Source organism: Leptopilina heterotoma, unplaced genomic scaffold (genome assembly GCF_015476425.1).
Source record: "Leptopilina heterotoma isolate Lh14 unplaced genomic scaffold, ASM1547642v1 Lhet_169, whole genome shotgun sequence".
NCBI classification, from domain to species: Eukaryota; Metazoa; Arthropoda; class Insecta; order Hymenoptera; family Figitidae; genus Leptopilina; species Leptopilina heterotoma.
This window is the reverse complement of record NW_025110885.1, coordinates 985,613-1,008,793: the sequence shown is the minus strand read 5'-3', so window position 1 is coordinate 1,008,793 and position 23,181 is coordinate 985,613. Positions and strand designations below refer to the sequence as shown.

The 23,181-nt window shown below is 23.1% G+C and overlaps 1 protein-coding gene across 8 annotated transcripts in view; it reads left to right on the top strand.

Annotated features, from left to right (window-relative positions):
* Window positions 1–23,181, top strand: part of LOC122499558 (dystrophin, isoforms A/C/F/G/H-like) — a 557,697-nt gene that overhangs the window by 318,088 nt on the left and 216,428 nt on the right. For 7 of the 8 annotated variants that reach the window (XM_043607986.1, XM_043607985.1, XM_043607988.1 and 4 more), the window contains one exon: window positions 19,099–19,107. The exons of the other annotated variant lie outside the window; for it this stretch is intronic. In XM_043607986.1, coding sequence (XP_043463921.1) covers window positions 19,099–19,107 — 9 coding nt within the window. The remainder of the gene's footprint in view (window positions 1–19,098; window positions 19,108–23,181) is intronic. 8 annotated transcript variants of the gene reach the window in all.

Below are 23,181 nucleotides of genomic sequence, written 5' to 3'. Positions count from 1 at the left end.
TTTGTGAATAATTCAACGAATGAAGAGTAGTTTTATCTGTCAAGTCGAGGTAATTGTTCGAAAGGGTTTCTTTCCAGTGAGAAATGAGATCTCGTTCAGGGTGCATTGAAGAACGAGAAATCGGATTTAAACAAGGTAATTTGCTAGAGAGAGCGGAGTCAGCCATTAATTCACAAAATTAAATAGATAGATTTGAAGAAGAAATGGATTTAAATGAGACTAAATAAAACGAACTTCAATTCGAGTCATCAAAAACAAAATCACCAATTGAAACTTTTTATTTATCAAAAAGTGAACAAAAAGAACCAATTATCCACTTTTTTTCAATTTACATTTTAGGTAAATTTTATTCTCTATTCGCAATTATTTCTTTACATCTAGTCTATTATTTCTCGATTGAATTTAGATCTGAATCGATTCAATTTAAATTCAAATAATAAATCTATTCAATTTAGTAAATGTAAAGTTCAATTATTTATAGAAATGGAAAGAATTTAAAATGAAATTATATCTTATTAATATTTTTAAATTCTAAATAAAATTCAGAATTTTTTTATGAATTTTCAAAAAATTGAATATTTTTCCAGTAATTTTTTTGAAATTTTCTGAATTTTCCCCGATTTTCTTGCCCAAATTTTCCTCTCCTTTCTCCTGATTTCCCTGAACTGCGATAATCCTCATTCAAATTAAATTCAAATGAAAATTAAATTAAAATCCCGATTCAATTTAGATCCAAATGAAAATGAATTGAAAATGAAATCAAAATCCAAAATAAAGGAAAAAAATTGATATTATTTTCTAAATTGATACGTTCTCTATTCACTGAAATTTTTTTTCCCCATTCTAAATGAGAGAACATAATCGTAAAAGTTTATTCAGTATATATATTCTCGTTTTTGCTTTTTTCCGATAAAACTTTTCTTCTGAATTCTTCTTTTTATTTTTAAACAAAAGAATGAGATTGACAACTCTGTGTTGTTGACTCGTAATGATCGCGAAAAAACGGTACTACGTGGAATTGCAACAAGATGAGAGAGAAGAATAAATTCCGATATCCATCTATCATCATAGACGACATATCATCACTTGTTGTCAAGACTTGTGTCATCGGAATGATAAAAATGATTACTAGCAATCTTTTTGAAATATAGATTAATCCCTTTGATGCGTAGAGATTTTTTCTATTTTTTCTCCTTTTGCCTCTCGTTGTCTTCTTTCAATTTCCTTGATTAAAATTAATAGGTCTTTCATAAAATAAATAACAGTATTTTTAAAGTGAATGCAATCTTTTTCTTATCCTTTCATTTCTTTTCAATTTTTCCACACACAACAAACCTGGAGAAAAAAATTTCTTGTAATTTTCTTTCGAGAACTATTTCTTTTTATTGAATTTTTTCGGAATCGTCTTTTCGTTGGATTCGATGGGAAATTTTGTAACTGGATATTTGAAAAATTGAACTTTTTCAATTAATTGTTTTATTATTTTTTGGAATTTTTCTTCTTTTTAATTTTTAACAATGTTTTTTGTTTACAAAATCAAATATTTATTTTTGTTTAATTTATTCATTGTTTTATAATTTTATTTTTTTTTCTTTATAATTTTGTATAGAATTTTATATTTTATTAGTTTATTTATTTATTTACTTATCATTTATTTATAAGTTTATTTATTTTATTAACTTTTTTATTTATTTAAAGAAACTATAGTTCATTTTTCTCTTTCTAATTAAAAATCTAGAAAACATTTTTTTTTTCACCCTCCCTTCGTCTTGTAATTAATTATTTCGCGAATTCGTTTTGAAACGGTAATTTATGAGCTTTGAATTATAACGATTGCAAAACTACAATGCAATATCGTGGAAACGCATTTACTTGGTGGAATTGAAAAATATGTACGTGACAAACGCGAATTGCTTCGGGTTTTTTTTTGTCCGCTGTCGCAAAAATATATACGCGAGAACAGAAAATAAAAATAGAGATAAAAAATAAAAGTAAAAAAAAAAATGAAAATAAAACTAAAAAAAAAATAGAAGAAAGAAACAGGAAGAGCAGGACATTCCAAACGAGTCGATTGGAACGCGACAGTTATGCGGCGAGATAAACCGATTCAAACAGAATCTATACTATATTGATCGTTCCTTCGCAAAACGAATGTCACTGAAATGATGTTATATCGCCAAAAGGATATTTTGTCTCTATTCCTCATTGCAATTCATGAACTGATAGTATCCGGTTATCAACTAGAATTCACATCTCGTTGCAAAAGAGAGTCGAGAATATGACGTTGAATGTCATATAGAAAATTCTACCAGCGAAATACTTGAAATATATTCTCAACTAGAAGATATTTAGAAAAGAAATTATTTATAACTTGTAATTTTTCGATATTACGATTTTCCTTATTTTGGAATATTTCAAACAAAAGTTCTTTGGAATATTTACAAGAAACACAACTCCTTTGAAATATAAATATTTATTTATTTAAAATTTAAATTTTTAACTAATTAAAATTAAAACATTTTAAATTTATTTAAAATTCGTTTCTTTAAAATTTTATAATTAAAATATTTTCAATTCAATAAAATTTTTATTACTTTTAAAAAAATAATTTCTAATCGAATTTTTTGGCTAGTGAATTGAAATAAATTTTAATTATTCTAGAAATTAATTGAAAATTATCTATCTCTATTATAATAAATAACAGATATTATTAAGAGACTAATTAAAATTTATTCCAATTCACTAACCAAAAAAACTCAATTAGGAATTAATGTTTTAAAAATAATAAATTTTATTGAACTAAAAGAATTTTATAATTACAAAAAAATAAACTTTAAAGTTTAAACGATTTGTAAAACGAAGAAAAACAAAATCTTTCAAGTCAAAAATACTAAATACTAAGGAAATATTTAAATTTAAAAGTAAAGAAATTAAAGTAATGAATTAAATAATTAAAATTGGGTATAATAATCGAATTTTTTAAAAACCTTTTTCAAAATTTTGGGAAAAATGAAATTTAGACGTATTTTTAAAAAGAATTTTCTTCTTCTTGCAAAATAAATATTGAATTTTCAAAAAACTTTCTGAAAAACTTTTTAAAATCCAAATTTAAATCATTAAATTTTGCAAGAATTAGAATTGTAATTTGTTAGAATTTAGAAATAATTTAATTTCAGAAGATTTGAAATTGTAATTTTTAAAGATGTCAATAATTAAGTAACAAATAGAAAACAAATTAAATAACATTACATATTTAAAATAATTTTTCAAAAATTACTGAAGATTTGAATAATTTAATTCAGGAATTCTGAAAAATTTTAATGAAAATTTATTTAAATTTTCTTCAAGATAATTGAATTTACAAAAATAATATTAATTGAAAAATTTTCAAACAATTGGAAATTTCGTCAAATTTTACTGAAATAAATTCTATATTTTAAAGAAATTAATTACAATTTCTAAAATTTTTTTTTTAATAATTTTAACTTAAAATTCCAAAAATCTTAGTTTTTTTGAAAAATTTGTATAAAATTGTTTTTAGAAATTAGTTCTATTTTTAAATGTGTATTTAATGTAAAAAATGTCGAATAATCGAAATAACGTAAAATTTAATTGACAACAATTAAATTTTCGACGTATTTTAAATAATATTTCATTTTTTTAAATAAATAATTGAATTCTCAAAAAAATTTCTAAAAAGTACTGAAAATAATTTATTTTAAGAAGAATTTTAGTTAAAACTTTTTTAAAATAATTGTTTTAAAATAATAATTTTAGAAATACATACTTAAATTTTGGAAGATTTGAAATTTTTTTTTAAACAGTTTGAATAATTAAACAGCATTGAATACTTTAATTTATAAATTATAAAAAAATTAGGTTTCTAAAAAATTTTAATTGAAATTTTTTTATGACAATTAAATTCCCGAAAATAATTAAACAAAAAATTTTCAAACAGTTGAAAATTTTGAGAATTCTCTTGAAAATATTTTGATTAAATTTTAAATCTAATTTTTTTCGATTTGTAAAATTAAATAGTTCAATGCTTCATTAATTTTGTTAAATTATTTAAAAATTTTAATTATTATTATTGTTCTTTATTTTTCCAATTTGAAATTTTTACAATTTTATTTATCTATTTATTTGTCTATTCAAAAAAATATTTTACTCGGGGCTTACTAAACTTTTTATTTGTTTCAAATATAGGTCATTCAAGGTGAAAACTTTTATTCAAAAACTTTTTTTTTTTGCTATTGAATAAAACTCCCTAATTTCATAACTTTCATCCAATAACAAATTTAAAAAAAATACGTGATTCCTTATTGTTTGTATAGAATTTAAATAAAATTGTTCCAAAATAAGAAATAAATTAGAAAATTAAAACTGGAAAATTGAGGGACAAACTCTGCTTCAAGTTCAATGTTTATATTGAAAATAATTTTTTCATAAATATTTTAGATATGTTCGAGGCTTTTTTGTTTTATTTTCAAAAATTCATTGCAATCATGTTTATTATTCTTGGGTAGTAAATTAGTAATTTGCATTTACGGCTAATTAGCAGCTATAGTAAAAATATTTCTAACCGGAATTTTAATTTTCCTTCTTTCAATTTGTACCTTTTTTCGTTCATCACTTTTTTTCTATTACTTTATTAAGTTTATTTGCTTCGTTTATTACATCTATTTCGTTTCTTTGTACCAAATACTTATTTTTCTACTAATTATTGGGCTTATATTACATCAATTTCTTAATTATTGTTTAGTTATCGTTTTTCTGTACCGACTACTAAATAACGAGTAAAAATTTTTGAACTAATTTTTGGGCTTTTTAATTTCAAATAAATAATTAATTAGTGTGTAGAATTTTTTGCACAACTACTTATAATTAAGTAGTGTGTAGAGTTTTTTGCACAACTACTCATAATTAAGTATTGATTAAAATTTTTTTGCACCGACTACTCATAAAATTAAGTAATGAGTAAAATTTTGTTTGCTCCGACTACTTATAATTAAGTACACAGTAGAATTAATTACGCTGATCGTTTATAAGTGGGGGAGGGGGATGATTGAAAAAATAAAATTAATTTCTGCAAACTGTTGTTTGAAAATACAATTCCCATGGCAATTATGCACGTTTTATATCGTCTTCCATTAAATAATATAAATTCCACTTTTCACGATACTAAGTTATAACAGCCTCATTAATATTCTTCGCTTCTTAAGTATACTTTTCGATCTCGTTATCATACTTTCATGGCCTTTTAATGTTAATGTTACCTAAAGTACACGAAACTAAAAATCGCCTGGACCAACTGGGATATTAAAATCGAGATTTATAAACTTTATGTATGCGTTTTCGCTTCTACTTAGTAGTATATACATTTTTATTTTCACGCGCGTTATATAAAAAAAAGCAATCTAATTTTTCTAACTCATTTTAAAGGTGTTACACTCGCGCCTGTTAATAAATTTCAAAAGTGGAATGAGAGAAGAGCGGCAACCAAGACAACTTTTTTTTTCTTTCCCTTTTTTTTCTCTCTCTAAAGTTACTTTTATACTAAAAGTTACTTCACGTGTAGTATTTTTCTTCGAAACTTATCTTCAAACTAAGTGTATTATTCTTTGAAAGAAATTGCACTAGAGGATCAAGTGGAAAGGTTGCATATGTAAACATGTCAGTGTATAATGATAATGATGCAGTGAATTCGCGATTACATCATCTATATATATGTAATATTGTTGTGTTAGTTTTTAAAATACATACTTTGTGAGTATATAGAGAAGAATTTTGCACGAGATATGAATTATGTAGGCACAAATCCATTCGAAAAGTTAAGATTATAGCACATGATGCTTGAACGAGGTGCGTCCGAGAATGCTTAATCGGATTGAAAAATATTGCCAGTGAGAGAAAGAGAGAGAGAGAGAGAGATTTCTCTCGAAACTATATTATGCATTGTTGAGGATTATTCTGATCCGCAGACGCTTGCGATTCGTCGTTTTATAAAATTTATATGCCCGGTATTCCATAACTTGAAATCAATTTTCATATCGTAACCTGTTATCGAGAATTGTATCGAGAGAAATTTATTGACTTCTTTTCGAATTTTTTTATCTTTTTTTAGTTTAATCTTTTACTTTTTATTAACACTGATGAGAAAACAATGTGATTTCAATAAAACAATTGACTTTATTATCCAAAAATTATGTTTAATTCAATTTTTTTAAGATGTATTTTAAGAAATTCGGTTTTTCGAATTTTTGGTAATTTTTGATTTTTTACCAAATGGTGGAGACTATTAAATAAGTAAACAGTTTTTGAAGAGCCCAAAAATATTAAAGCTAAATGCAGTAAAAGAGAAGAAAAAATGTTGAGTTTTAAGAAATTCGGTTTTTTGAATTTTTCATAATTTTGAATAATTTTAAATGTTTTACCAAAGGGTGGCGACTATTAAATAAGTAAAGTATTTTTGAAGAGCACAAAAAAATGAGGCTTACTGCAGTAAAAGAAAAGAAAAAATGTTGAATTTTAAGAAATTTGGTATTTCGAATTTTTTATTATTTTGAATAATTTTAAATTTTTACCAAAGCGTGAAGACTATTAAATAAGTAAAGTATTTTTGAAGAGCACAAAAATAATGAAGCTAAATGCAGTAAAACAGAAAAAAAAAATGTTGAATTTTAAGAAATTTGGTTTTTTAAATTTTTGATAATTTTGAATAATTTTAAATTTTTACCAAAGGGTGGAGACTATTAAATAAGTAAAGTATTTTTGAAGAGCACAAAAATAATGAAGCTAAATGCCATAAAAGAGAAGAAAAAATGTTGAATTTTAAGAAATTCGGTTTTTTGAATTTTTCAGAATTTTGAATAATTTTAAATTTTTTACCAAAGGGTGGAGACTATTAAATAAGTAAAGTGTTTTTAAAAAGCACAAAAATAATGAAGCTAAATGCCATACAAAAGAAGAAAAAATGTTGAATTTTGAGAAATTCGGATTTTTGAATTTTTGATAATTTTGAATAGTTTTAAATTTTTACCAAAGGGTGAAGACTATTAAATAAGTAAAGTATTTTTGAAGAGCACAAAAATAATGAAGCTAAATGCCATAAAAGAGAAGAAAAAATGTCGAATTTTAAGAAAGTCGGTTTTTCGAATTTTTGATTATTTTGAATAATTTTAAATTTTTACCAAAGGGTGAAGACTATTAAATAAGTAAAGTATTTTTAAAGAGCACAAAAATAATGAAGCTAAATGCAGTAAAACAGAAGAAAAAATGTTGAATTTTAAGAAATTCGGATTTTTGAATTTTTGATAATTATCGACAATTTTGGATTTTTTACCAAAGAGTCGAGACTATTAAATGAGTAAAGTATTTTTCAAAAGCACAAAAATAATAAAGCTAAATGCAGTAAAACAGAAGAAAAAATGTTGAATTTTGAGAAATTCGGATTTTTGAATTTTTGATAATTTTTGAATAATTTTAAATTTTTACCAAAGGGTGAAGACTATTAAGTAAGTAAAGTATTTTTGAAGAGCACAAAAATAATGAAGCTAAATGCCATAAAAGAGAAGAAAAAATGTCGAATTTTAAGAAAGTCGGTTTTTCGAATTTTTGATTATTTTGAATAATTTTAAATTTTTACCAAAGGGTGGAGACTATTAACAGGGTGTCTAACGGTCAGAGAAGTCAGGGAATTTTCAAGAATATGTCAGTTACCATATTTTAGTCCTAAGAAAGCAGAAATAAAATTAGTAAAAAGTTAGGGAAAGGTCATGGAAAAGTCAGGGAATTATTTTCCCAATCCTTGTTAGACACCCTAAAAATATTTACAAGGGATATTTTATTTTATTTTATTTTTTTTTTGAAATTAGGACCGTTTTAAGATGGTAGGATTTTATTTTAAGATTTTTAGCATCGTTTTTAGCATTACATTCGAAAAATGTGCTTTTTGATGACTTTTTAATTACTTTCTTTGTTATTTTTATTGTTGTTCTTTTGTTTTACGGTTCGTTCATTTCTATGTTCTTTTTCTTCTAGTCTTTACTATTTTTTTTTATTTTATATTCTTCTTTGTTTGGTATTGTTTCTATTTTTTATTTTCTTTCCTGTGTCCTATCTCTGTGGTTATTTTATTATTTTTCTAGTCCTCAGTATTTATTTTTATATTATTTGTTTTTACGTATAGTTTTTCTCTATTTCTATTCCAATTTTATATACTTTTTTTATTATGTTTTGATTTTTATTGTTCGTATATTGTTCATTATTATTTCTAATTTTCGCTTTTATTTTATACGCTATTTTCTATAGTCTTTTTATTATTTTTCTAGTCGTTACTATTTTTTTATTATTATTTGCTTTTTATAGTTTTTGTTTATTTTTATCGCAATTTTTGATTCTTAAAGAAGAATAAAAATAAAATAAAAATTTTATTTTTTTATTCTTATTGTTCTTCGTTTTTTTGTATTTTATTTATTTATTTATTTATTATTTATTAATAATTGTTCATATTGTTCATTATTAGTCTTAATTTTCGTTAACTTTTCACTGTAATTTTATTTACTTTTGTTATTAGTTTTCTTGTTTTCACTATTATTTGTTTTTTATAGTTCTTTGTTTATGATTATTCATAATTTTTATTTGCTTTTCTATGTTTTGTTTTTTACTTTACTGTAAAAACTTTACTCATTTTTTTTACTTTACTCATTTTCTACATACTTTTTATTATCTTCCTAGTCTTTACTATTCTTTCTTCATTATTGTTTGCATTCACATAGTTTTTGTTTATTATTGTGTCAATTTTTTTATTTTTTTCATATTATATATTATTTTTACTGTCCTGTTTTTATTGCTATTCCCAATTATTATTCCTTCTACTTATGTCCTTTCTTTATGACCTTTTTATTATGTTTCTAGTTTTTACTATTATTTTTTATTATCATTTGCTTTTTATATTTTTTTCTTCTAATTTTTTTATTCTGAAACAAATTCCATTTTTTATTTTTTTTATTATATTTTTTATTGTTCTTCGTTTATGATTATTCTTAATTTTTATTTTCGTTTCTGTGTCTTTTTCTACGTTCTTTTTATTGTTTTTCTAGTATTTACTATTCTTTTTTTTTAAAGATTATTTGTTTTATTATAGATTTTGTTTATTATTATTCCAATTTTTTATTGTTTTCTTATAATATTTTGATCTTTATTGTTCTTGTTGTTCATTATTGTTTTATTTTTTATTCTTTTTTGTTTTTTATTTTTATTGTTCTTTGTTTATGATTATTCATCATTTTTATTTGCTTTTCTACGTTTCTCTGCTCTTCTGTCATTTTGTTTATACTTTTTATTATCTTCATAGTTTGTACCATCTATTCTTTTTTTATTATTAATTGTTTTATTATAGTTCTTGTATATTATTATAGCAATTTTTTTATTATATTTTATTTTTTACTGTCCTTTGTTTATTGTTATTTCCAATTACTATTCGCTTTTCTATGCCCTTTCTCTATGGTCTTTTTATTATGTTTCTAGTTTTTACTATTCTTTTTTATTATTATTTCCTTTTTTTAAATTTTTGGTTTCTTCCAATTTTTTTTTTTTAGTAAAAAATTCCAATTTTTTATTTTATTTTTCTTTATTTATTTGTTTTTTTTCTATATACAATTTTGTTGTGAGAACAAATATTTTGGAACGGTTGTTATGAAACTTTTTGCCAATAGTTGCTAGGAAACGAATTTTTTCCGTTTATTTGCAGTATAATATTTATTATTATTATTTATTTTGTTCTTTTATTTTTTTTTGGCATTTTATTTTTTTTTCCATTAAATAACGTAGATCGTGTGTGGAATGTTTTATGTTCTCGTGACAAATTTAGTTGTCTTTCCACGTCAATCAACATTAGTTTTCTCGTTTAGGGAGGGAAGTAGCTTGACGAGAGAAGGGTGTGCAGAAAGGAAGTTCCTCCCGAGTTCTGTTGCATAGATTTTACATTCCTGAAACGCTTACAGCCAATAGGCCCGTCGAACTACTCAAATACCACGTGCTTGCATATAGACGTTACCAAAGCCCTGGCGTTGCTTGTAGCAAACGTTGATTGGATTTCGAAGTCTCGTTTCACGATTCACTGGATATTTGATACGAGGCCAGGGCTCGAGAATACCAACACATCCGTTTGCAACAATCCTCGTGATTTCGATCGTTCGTTCGTAACGTTTCTCAGTTCTCTCGCCACATTCCAAAAGCTTTCCACTATTTACACTTGTCCAACTTTGATTCAATCAATGATTTTTCAGTTTTTACCCACACAAACGATTCTTTTTTTATTCAAAAAATTATTTTCTTTTTTTTTGTTATTGCATCGAATAACTTTCCTTTTTGTTTTTGTTTGTGCTTTTTTTCCTTCTGTTTAAACATCTTTTGTTTAACTTTAAAGTTTAATCTCTTGATGTTTTCCTTTCGATTTTCGATTTTTGTTTTGTCCTTTTTCACGAATACGGAAACAATTTGAAAGAATAGAATATTATTTTAGAAACATTTTTACCACTTCCAAGGTTTTTTCCGTTTTGCTTTTGAATAATTTATATGTACAGCTTGGTGAAAACACCACTGGAAAAATAAGAGGAATTTAAATATTCTTTTTCAACTTTATAATTAAGTGAAAAATAAAAGACGAAAGACTATAAAAATGAATGAAAATGTTTAGAAATGTTTAGAAAATGGTTTAGTAAAAACATTACTTTTTTTTTGTTGAAAATTTTGTTTATAAAGTCTGTTTCACTTGGAAGTAAGGACATGTCTCCTCGTGCGGTAAAGTTGAGTAACACGAAATCAAAACTTGTCCCCTATCTTGTACGGCGCAGTTCTCGAGAATTAATTTAACACACGTATGCATAACACATATAGATATCGCGTTGACTTTTCGTCGCAGACGAGTTGCATTTAAGAGAAAGAGAGAGAGAGAGAGGGAATCTCTCACGAAAGGACTAAACGTATATAACTGGCGAATATATCCGGGAATTTGTCCTAATTAGCGTAAACCGGCGTTAACGAAGATTCTACTTTCGCGGAATTAATTAAGGTGGTTTCCGAAGTTCGTCTCGACTAACGGTCGGCATGCCAGGTAAAAGCGTGAATGGGAACACGGTGGCGGAGGAAAGAAGAAATGAGAGCGAGAGAGAGAGAGAGAGAGAGGAGAGCTTCTATACTAAAGCTCGAGGAAAGGTAAAAAGGGAAGAATATATATACCGGAGGCTTGCATCACTGAATATTCATGTATTGTAATCAACCCCCTCAGACTGCATTGCGTACCTTACACGACCAGTTCCGGTTTGAGGCCAGAGCACTCAACTTTTCACACACTTAACCGTTTTCCACATTGCACTTTACAGATTTTTATATACACCCTATATATGTATATAGTTTGACAAAAAGAAAAGTGTTTTCACCCCTCTTCATATTTTTTCCACCATGGCACTTTTTTTTTGACAAAGAAAATTAAAAATCAATTACTCGGCATTCTTTTGGAATATTATAATTCCAATAAAATGCCGAGTAATATCTCTGTATTCTCGAAATTTGAATCAGTTAAAAAATATAGTTTTATCTTACAATCAGTGATTAAATAATATAAAAATTCTTTCCAGAAATTTAATTATTTTCAAAATTTTTAAACAAATTATCGTCAACATTTCAATTATCTTTATAAATAGCAAAATTCTTCGCCAAAATTCCATTATATATAGAAATTTTCTTAAAATTCAATTATTTTCGTAAACAACAATATTCATCACAAGAATTCAATTATTTTCGAAATTAATAAACTTCTACTCAGAAATTCAATTATTTTCAAAAATATAAAAAAAAAATTCTCGTCAACATTTTAATTATCTTTATAAATAGCAAAATTCTTCGCCAAAATTTAATTATATACAGAAATTTTCTGAAAATTCAATTATTTTCATAAACAACAATAGGTACTCATCACAGGAATTCAATTATTTTCAAAACTAATAAACTTCTTCTCAGAAATTCAATTATTAACAAAAAAATTTGATAATATCTTTACAAGAACATTCAATTATTTTACAAAAAAATAATAATTCCACAGGAATTCAATTATTTAAAATAGAATTTGCATAACTTTTTTCGAAAAAATCAAATGTTTTAAAATTTGGCATTCAATTCTTCGCAGGAATAACAATATTCACCACAAGAATTAAATTATTTTCAATAGTAATAAAATTATTCAATTATTTTCAAAAATTTTTCTTAATTTAATAATTTGTATATTATTTTAATAAAATTTCCCAAAAGAATTTAATTATTTAAAAAAAAATTTCACAAATTTCTATACACGAATATTCAATTATTTTCTAAAATAATGAAAATTTCACAGGAATTCAATTAAGACGAGAATTTGCATAAATTTTTTCGAAAAAATCAATTGTTTGAAATTTTTTTTATAAAATTTTCGCAATAATTCAATTATTTTCATAATTAATAAAACTCAATGCAGAATTTCAATTATTTTTAATACAATTTTAATCAAATTTCTCGAAAAATGTAATTATTCTTAAAAATTTTATTAAATTTCGTCGAAAGAATTTAATTATTAAAAAACTTTTTGATAAAATTATGTATAATTGAATTCTCCTAGAATTTTCTTAAAAAAATTTATTTAAAAATTAATTTTATTTAAAGTTTTAGAAAATAATTGAATTTTTGAGAAGTTACTAATAATTGCAATTTTCAAAAATAATTGAATTTTGTAATGGTTTCAATTTAAAATCTTTGAAAATTTCAATTCTTCATACACTTAATTAAAAATTCTATAGAACTAATTTTTTTTCAAAAAAGCTTACCTAATTGAAAAAATTGTTTCAAGTTTTTATTTTCTAATGCATATTTAATTGAAGAATTTCTAAATAATCGAAACACGTAAAATTGAATTGAAAACAAATGAATTTGAAAATTCTCAAAGAACTTTTTGAAAAAATTATGAAAAATATTTGATTTAATGAATAATTTTAGTTAAAAATTGTAGAAAATAATAATTGAATGAAATGATGGAAATAATTTTAAAAAAATTCCAGTAACAATATTCTTATAATAGAAAATGATGATAATTTAATAATAAATAAAATAATGATTTTCTCACTCGGTCATCTTCATGTTTTCTAAATAAATATTCTTATAAGTTGTTGAATTGCAAAAAGGTTTGAATTTAAAATTTTTTCTAAATCTTTATTATTATGGAGTAATAATAATGATTAAATATTTATTTAAAAAAGAAGTTACTGATGTTTTTGAATAATTTTACAATTAAATAAATTTGTAAATAAATGTAATAGAATATTTTTTTTTGAGGAGCTAATCATTTTTAGAGTGAATTAGAATATTCTTTACGGTCAGGGAAAAAGTCAAAATTATGTCTGGAAATCAGGGAAAGGTCAGGGAAAAACAAAATTAAATTTTTGTGACAACCCTGTTATTTTGTGAAAATATTTTTTGAAATTACATTTTTCTTGCTCACAACGAAAGAATTGTATATATCTGTATTTATTTTTCAAAATTATAGTTTTGTAATTAATTTTTTGTACAATAAAAAATTGTGTTCTATAAAATAGAGGAAAAATATGAGATACAATATGTAAAAAAGTAAATAGAGAGATAGACGCATTTTTCACGTACATATATATGACGTGAGTATTTGCTTTAAAATACTTTTAAACGATCTTGTGCGGTAAGCAAATAAAGTTGCAGGTTCAAAATTTGCCGTAGGCGATTCTCATCTACGGTGTATGCACTCTCAGTGAAGAGCAATTTTTATGAACAGTTACACATACAACTGTGTATTTTTATATATGTATGTATGTATATGCACGTATATATGTATATACACCCACGTGCTCTGTAACTTTCTCCATCAAAAGAAATCTCTGCACAAAGGACTCTTCGGGCTCTTCCCGTTAAAATCCTCTCTTTTACAATCTTTAAATCTGCCACGCACTTAAGAGCATTTCCTGATTATCATACCTGTCCAAAAAGCTTTAAATACCGCAATGCGTGTGTTATGAAATTTACTGTCGTTTAAAAATTTTGTTTATCACTTTTTTTTCCTTTTATTTTTTTTTTTTTTTTTTTTTTTTTTTTTTTTTTTTTTTTTTTTTGTTCCGGATAACTGATAGTCAAATGAGAACAAAAATCTGGGAATCTTTCAATGAATTATTTTTTGGGAATTCAATTGTCTTGAAGAAATTTCTATTAAACTTTGCAGAAACCTAATTTTTTTTTAATTTCAAAATTAAATTATTCAATGTTTCAGTAATTTTGTTAAATTATTTGAAATATTATTATTGTTCTTTATTTTTCCAATTTGAAATTTTTCCAATTTTATTTATATATTTATTTATCACTTTACAGGGTTGACACAGGTCAGGGAAATCAGGGAATTCAGGGAAAAGTCAGGGACAGTAGAATTGGTCAGGAAAATCAGGGACAAGTCAGGGATTTTTATTAAAGTACTGGAAAAAATTGAATTTTGGAAAACTTACAAATGATTTTAGAAATTCAATTATATTCAAAAGTAATAAAATTCTGCGCAAAAATTTAATTATGTTCAAAAATTAAAAAAAAATTCTAGTTTAAATTTCAATTATCTTTGAAAATAATAAAATTTCTTATAGAATTTCAATTATTTAAAAAAAAAATTTAATAAAATTCGTTGCAAGAATTCAATTATTTTCATCAATTTTTCTCAATTCATTAATTTCAATGATTTTAAATGTCTACTATTTTTAATAAAATTTTTCAAAAGAATTCAATTATTAAAAAAAAAATGTTAATAAAATTCGTTGCAAGAATTCAATTATTTTCATCAATTTTCTTCAATCCAATATTTCAATGATTTTAAATGTCTGCTATTTTTAATATCATTTTTCAAAAGAATTCAATTATTTAAAAAAAATTTATTAAAATTCTTTGCATGAATTCAATTATTTTCATCAATTTTCCTCAATCCAATATTTCAATGATTTTAAATGTCTACTTTTATTTTTAATAAAATTTTTTAAAAGAATTAAATTATTAAAGAAAAAAATGTTAATAAAATTCGTTGCAAGAATTCAATTATTTTCATAAATAATAAAAATTTCACTGGAATTCAACTATTTACAAATTTTTTTTATAAATTTGTTCGTAATAATTCAATTATTTTCATAAATAATAAAATTTTTTACAGATGAGATTTAATTGTTCTCATGAATAATAAAACTCATCGTAGAATTTCAATGATTTTAATTATTCCTGAACATTTTATTAAAATTCATCGAAAAATTCGGTTATTTAAAAATTTATTGATAAAATTCTTTATGATAATTGAATTTTGAGGAACATTTATTCAATAAATTATTTATTTTTCTATTTAAATAATTCAATTCTCATAGAATTTTTTAATAAAAATTTATTTAAAAATGAATTTCAGTTAAAATTTTAGATAATAATTGACTATAAAAAGCACTATAGCATGAAATTTTGAAAAGGTTTCAAATTAAAATCTTTGTAAATTTGAATTTTCCATATTTTTAACTAATAATTATGTAGAATTTATATTTTTTGAAAAAGTTTAATTGAATTTTACTTGAAATTCTTATTTAAAGTTTTTATTTTCTAATACATTTTTAATTGAATAATTTCCGAATAATTAAAATTTCTTAAAATTGAGTTAAATGGATGTGAAAATTCTCGAAGAACTTTTTCAAAAATTATTAAAAATAATTGATTTAAAGAAGAATTTTAGTTAAAAACTCTAAAAAAATTAATAAATTTTGGAGAAGTTACTAATAATTGCAATTTTTAGAAATAATTGAATTTCGAAAAGGTTTCATATCAGAATCTTTGAAAATCTGAATTTCTCAGATAATTTTAATTGATAATTCCGTAGAACTATTTGTTATTTAAAATTTTAATTGCCATTCTTTTGAAATTATGTAAAGTTTTTATTTTTTAATATATATTTTTAATTGAAGAATTAATTTTACTGGATTTTTTTAAGCAATTGAATTCTTTTGAGAAATTTTATTAAAATAGTAGATTTTCAAAATATTTGAATTTCAGCGAAAAATTTTATTATTTATAAAAATAATTGAATTCTTACAACGAATTTTATTACATTTTTTTTAATAATTAAATTCATGTGAAAACATATATTACTTGTAAGAATAATTAAATTCTTGCGAAGGATTTTATTAAAATATTTGTTAATTAATTGAATTTTTTTTTTAATTTTATGGAAATTTAAATTATTATTAAACATGAAGACATTAATCACTCCGAGTCGAAGACTCGGAGTGATCGATATCTTCATGTTTTATAACAATATTCTTATAAGTGGATAAATGTCATAAAGGTTAGAATTGGAAATTTTTTGAAAAATTATAATTGTTATTATTTTTAATATTATTTTAATTATTTAATGAATTAATTTTTTTAATTATTCAATTATTTGTTCATAATAATTATAATTATTTTAAAATAATGAACTTATTTATTAATTTATTTAAATCTCTTATTAAAGATCAATTATCGTGAATAATATTAATTATAAAAGAATAGAAAGCATTTGATTACTTTTATTAAAATCCCATCGAGCGATAAATTCAAATAATATTAAATTATTAATACTAACAATGAATCATAAGAGTAATAGTAATTAGTTGAAAATTTGAATCAATTTTTTTTATCTCTTCATCACTATAAAAAAAATTACATATGGATGTGAAGAAAACTTGAAAATTAATTGGCCCCTTATCGTACGGGTGCCATATTATTATTGAAAAAGATTGCACGGGTCATTGATCAGAAAAAAAAGTAGAAAGCACAATATAATAACGAGTTCACGACGTCAATGGAACCATTGAATGTGCGTTTCCGCAGGTTAAGGAGCTTTTTTTTATTTTTCTTTTCGAAAAAAACTTGATTCTATAACATAAGTGAAAAAGTGCATACAATTTAACTTTATTGAAAAGTTTATAACAGTTGATATATCTATTGTAAAAAATTTCTGATAAAAAGACAATTTCTCTTTTTTTCAATTCTCTTTGAGAAAGAATTTTTTTTTTTTTTTTGATACAAGGCAAAAAAAAATTAGAAAGGGTAGGAAAAAAAATGTTTAAGAAAGAGCTTTGCGATATAATTAAAGTGTTTTTTTCTTTCTCGGGAAGCATTTCGTCTTTGCATAAAATTCAAGATGATATTTCATTCAAAACTTGTGGCACATTTTAATCCAGGTCTTTCATTCTCAACCTATTCTTTATTTTTCTTTTTCATTATTTTTATTATTATTATTTTTTTTTTACTTTAGCTATCGGTCCGCTATGATAGGTTTTTTTTCTTCTTTGTTAGAACGTTTTTTTTATCTTCAAAGCTTAAGAATACCGGTAGTTGTCTTTGGACTCAATCCTTGGCATTATTCGGTTGCTATTATATTATTCAAACGCTTCCGAGCAGCTGAATGACATTAAGATTTTAAATTGATGAAAACAAAATAGAAACGAAAATTCTTTTTCTTTCAAATCTTGGGGATTGTGTGAAAAATTCCATCTCGATAGATAGTTGTGTTTTTTTAGCTTTTTTAATTTCAGTCTATTTTTCTTTCTTTTTCTATTTCTTTTTTTTTCTGTTATTACTTTAATAGGTTCATTATTATTATTATTATTATTATTATTATTATTATTATTAATTAAAAAAATAGATAATTTAATTTTAATTAAAAAAAAATACTATTTTTAAAATAAAAGAATAAAAAAATGTTGTGACGAAAATGTAAAGAGAATTTTCGAATTAATTCATGCATTAAATCGCTTGTGAAGTTTTAAAATCAAAGAGTTGTGAAACTAAAAGAAGATAAACGATTTTTAAGTGAGTCTTTCGGGCCACCTCTATTAGTTGCTTCTTAGTCTGACGACCTAGTCCCACTTAAATACAACCCACGATTATCGATCCCCTTACTTTGGCTAAAAACTCGGCGCACTTAAGCCAAAGATCAGTGTCAAAAAGAGGAAAGTACCAAAAGATTGGAGAAAAAGGAAGTGAGAAGGAGAGAAATAAAAAAAATAGAGTAGAAATTTAACCAAAAATGATACTTCGTTGGAATTGTAAAACCACAATTACCTCAAACGAATAGTCATGAGATTTTTTTTTCCCAACCCTCCTCGACCAAAGTAGTTTTATTATTGAAAGAAAAAGAAAAAAAAAAGCAAAAAAAAAAAGAAAAATGTTATCTATATAAAAATTTAATACTCTCCTGCCGAGAAATTCTTTGCGGTTTGCTAAATTTAGTAATTAAATCTCAAAAAAATATTATTCGACTAGGTAATTAAATTCATCTACAGAAAGGTAAATTTGAAATTAACGTCGAAAATAAAAGTTTAAAAAAGGTAAAAATTAAGTTGAAAATTAAAAACATAATATGTGAATTTAAATTGAAAAAGTTTTTAATGAAACAATATTTGTTGATAAATAAAGTGTTTTCAATGTTTTTTATTTTTAATTGTTTTTAATTATTTTTTAACTTTTATTATCTATTATTACATTTTCTTTTGGATATTTTATTTATTTATTTATTTATAAACAGGACAAACCGTTTTTTTTTTTTATATTTTTATTTTTTTTTATATTACTTCCTCATGGAGGAAGTATTTTTTCTCTTTTCATTTTGTATTTATATTTATTATTATTTTCATTTTATTTTTATTTTATTATTATTTATTTCAATGTTATTTTCAATTCTTCAACTTTACATTGTTTTTTAATTTTTTTTTTTATTTTCTCTATTAATTATTCTCTTTTTATCTTGTATTTATATTTATTATTATTATTATTTTTATTTTTATTATTATTTATTTTTATTTTATTATTATTTATTTCAATTTTATTTTCAATTCTATGCAAATTTACATTGATTTCTAATTTTTCTTTCATTTTCTCTATTAATTATTATTAATGTTAATTATGGTTTTCTTATTTTTATTTATATTTAAAGAAAGTACGTTACTGATTTTTTTAATTTTACTAAATAATTAATAGATTTCTTTTTTGTTACAGGTGCGTATGGTGAGCTTACATTTTTCAATTTCTACCCTAACGTAAGTGATTTTATTTATAATTATAATTTCATTTGTTAAGTTACTTTACTTGAAATAATCACTGTCAAAAATTAGTACTCTCAATTTAAAAGATTTTATTTTGTTGCCTAATAGAAATACTGTTTATTAAAATACAAATTTTTTATACACAATTAATTACCATTATTAAAAAAAAACCACTTATTTTTTACAAACAAAAATTTTTAATGAATTATCATTTACAATTTATTACTACTTTATGAATAATTTATTTCTTAATTTATCATTTTAAAAATTCAAACCATAAAAATTTAAGTAGAAAGTTATTAAAAAATTAAATTAAATTTTTTTGAAATTAAAAAGAAAAATTAATCGTTAATTACATTAATTGTTTTTTTAAGACAGTGTTAGTAAAAATAAAGTATCTTAACTGCTTTTGTTATCGTTTTCCATTGATTTAACATTGCGAGTTGTAAATTTTAATTTTCATCAAGATTAATAAAAAAAAATACTTATAAGTATTTTTTTGTTATTAAAAATTTTTATTAAAAACTTGTATTAAAAATATTATTATAATATTTTTAATAATATTTTGTTGAAGACTTAATGGATCTTATGTTACTAAAAAGAAAAATAGAAGTTTAAAAAAAAATTTAAATCTTGACGAAAATTATGAAAGACTCTTTTTACAAGAGATGAAGTGCAGATCATAATTCTGCAACTTAATATCATTTTATTTTGATATTACCATCAAGGAAGAATAATTAGATTTACTAACAGATCTGCTTTTGCCAAGAGCAGTATCAAATATCCACAATACTGTCGTAATATTATAATACCGTTAAGCAATGATATCACTTTCTGCTGCATTATTCGAAACAATCAAGTTAAAAAGAGTTGCACTTAGATGATATAGGGGAGAAACAAAACATGAGTAAACAAAGTGTACAATTTTTTTTGTATACTTAATTTATTAATTACCTATTGTTTTAATAGTTCTTGATAGTAATTTGCCTTAGTTTTATAGTATTTGATTTCTTTTCAATAACTATTAATACTACTTAGTATTATGATAGTATTCGATTCATCTTAATAACTATTTTTACTATTTCAATAGTATTTAGTAGTGTTTAATACTATTTAATAGTATTTATACTATTTCAATAGTATTTAATAGAATTTAATACCATTTAATATTTAATACGATTTTAATAACTTTTGGTACAGTTATATGGTAACTGATAGTATTTAAATAGTATTCGATTTATCTTAATAAATATTTTTACTATTTCAATAGTATTTAATAGTATTTGTACTATTTCAATAGTATTTAATAGTATTTGTACTATTTCAATAGTATTTAATATTTAATACGATTTTAATAACATTTAGTACTGTTTTATAGTAACTGATAGTATTTTAATAGTATTTAATACTGATTAACAGTAATTAATACTTTAATGTTTAATTCTTATCGAATTCAGTCCTATTTAATAATTAATACTATATTAATACTTTAATTACTACTATCTATAAATATTATTTAATACAGTTTGGTATTAATTAACACCAATTTAACGTTGAATATTAATTGAAGCTACTCTAATGATATTTAATACTTATTTAATACTGTTTAATAGTAATAATTGCTATTTAATAAGCAGTAATTAATATTATTTTATAGTATTTCAGTATAGTATTTAATAGTATATTTTAGTGGCATAACTATTTTTTGATAAAAAAATTTTTTTGTCAGTAATGATTTAATCTACTTGAAGTGAAATAAATCCTAATAAAGTGCGGTTCCCGTTAGGGAATGAATTATCTGAAATATAACGAAATGCGCTTTGTCGTAAACGTCGGTCATCTTTTATGCCAGTAAATATGACTCTTTCTGTGATATACACAACTCTCGGAGTTCTGAAATGTAACTCGAGTTGAACTTCCGTTTAACCTCAACCTTCTTCGTTGGCTATATTTCACGCGCGGAATCCATGATGTTTGCAGAAAGAAATTACATTTTATGGTATTTATATAATAAATAAAAAATATATATTATTTATAATAAATAAAGTATATGTATATTATTTATAACAAATAAATTGTATATTATTTATAATAAATAAAATATACAGTATTTGCAATAAATAAAGTACATAGTATTGCAAAATAAATAAAATATATAGGTAGTATTTATAATAAATAAAATTAACTATATTAATCTCATGATTTACAATAAAACCTATTATTTTTAAAATTGCTAATTTTATTTTAACAAGTAAGAAGTTAGTAGAAGAATTGTTGCTGGTATATATTATTTATAATAAATAGAAGAAGGAATGAAAATTCTTATTTGTAGAATTAATTATTATTTATTTAATTAGTACTAGTTTAGTGGTAAGGGTTATATAGTCAGGGTTGGACCACCTTTTGAACTTTGTTTATAACTTTTCTGTTTAAAAATAAATTCAGACAATTGAGTTACAATCTTAAAAAGAGCTACAAAAGAGAAACAATTTTGTTGATATGGTCTAAAATTGAGAAAGTTATAAACATTTCAAAAAAATGTAGTCAAGGTTGGACCATGTCTAAAAATCAAAGTTGATTATCGATAAAATGTGAAATAATATTATTTATTTATTTATAAACTGTGTGGAAAATTAATAGTTAAAGGCGGGTCCAACCTTCACTATTTTTTTATTTACCTTCAGCATAATTTATGTAATTTTTTTTTTTATTTTCTGCTACAAATAGATGCAGTGCTTCGAATTCATTAATATTGTCCTCGTGTAGATCTCTTCTCGTATTCGTAAATAGAGGATCCTTCTAATTAGAATTGTAATTTAGAGCTTGAGAATAAAATAATAATAATAATAAGGCAATATTGTGACTTTCAATAAACGTTTTCATGTTAACAAACGCAGAGTAAGTTTAGCAGAGACAGAGAATCGTTTAGCGTCAAATCGTTATCTTCCATTGTACAATAGTTGGCATCTGGGGAGTAAAAACCACCCCTCAGCTTCCGCCTGTATCACATGAGCAGCGCCAGGAAAGCTCTAACGATAACGTTCCGCTTTCACATTTAGATTGCGTATGTCGATTGCTTGTCTGGTGTTTTGTGCTCTTCTATTATTATCATTATTATTTTATTATTATTATCATTATTATCATTATTTTTATCATTATTATCATTATTTTTATCATTATTTTTATCATTATTTTTATCATTATTATAATTATTTGTATCATTAGTATTATTAGTATTATTATTTCTTAATCAGATTTATCAAAATGGTATCTTTTTCTCAACTTTTTCAATTCTTTATTTTCTTTCGTATATTAAATTTTTCTTCTTCACATATTCAAAATGTGACGAGTTCACAAATATTGTTGTTCCCTATATATGATATGGCTATTTTTCAAGTTGATAACATTTTTAAGAAAACCTATAAAACCTTATGACAATAACGGTAAATAACAGTAACATAAAGTTTTATTAAAAGAGATTACTGTGAAGCAATTTTGCTTCCGGCTATTCTAGTCGAGAAAGTTAATATATTATTTAAAATGGCAATAGAATGAATTTATTTTTTCTCAACAAGAAAATAAATTTTTTCCTCTCAAAAATAAATGCGATGAAAAGTTTTTCAAAAACAATTTCTATAGTTTTAAATATAGAAATTATTTTCTAGTTTCCTGAAAATATTAATTTCTTACATTTTCAATTATTTCCTTTGGTTTGAAATTGGAATTAAATGTTGAAAAAAAGAAATTCCTGCGAAAATATTAATTTCTTATATTGTATTTGAATTATTTCGTTTGGTTTTGAAATTAAAGTGTTTTTCTGCTTGACTTTGGCAAAGAAAAGTATGAGGTAAGGGAGTGAAATAAGTGAGAAAGGGAGGAAAAAAAATCCGTGCAATGAAATATACATCATTAAAAGCCAAAAATATATGAAATTCGCGTTGGAAAATCTAACTACATTCCCTACTTTGCTGGGTGTGTGTTGAAAAGGGAAATTTCTTTTGAAACACAAAGGACTTACGGAGCATGCACCGGGAAG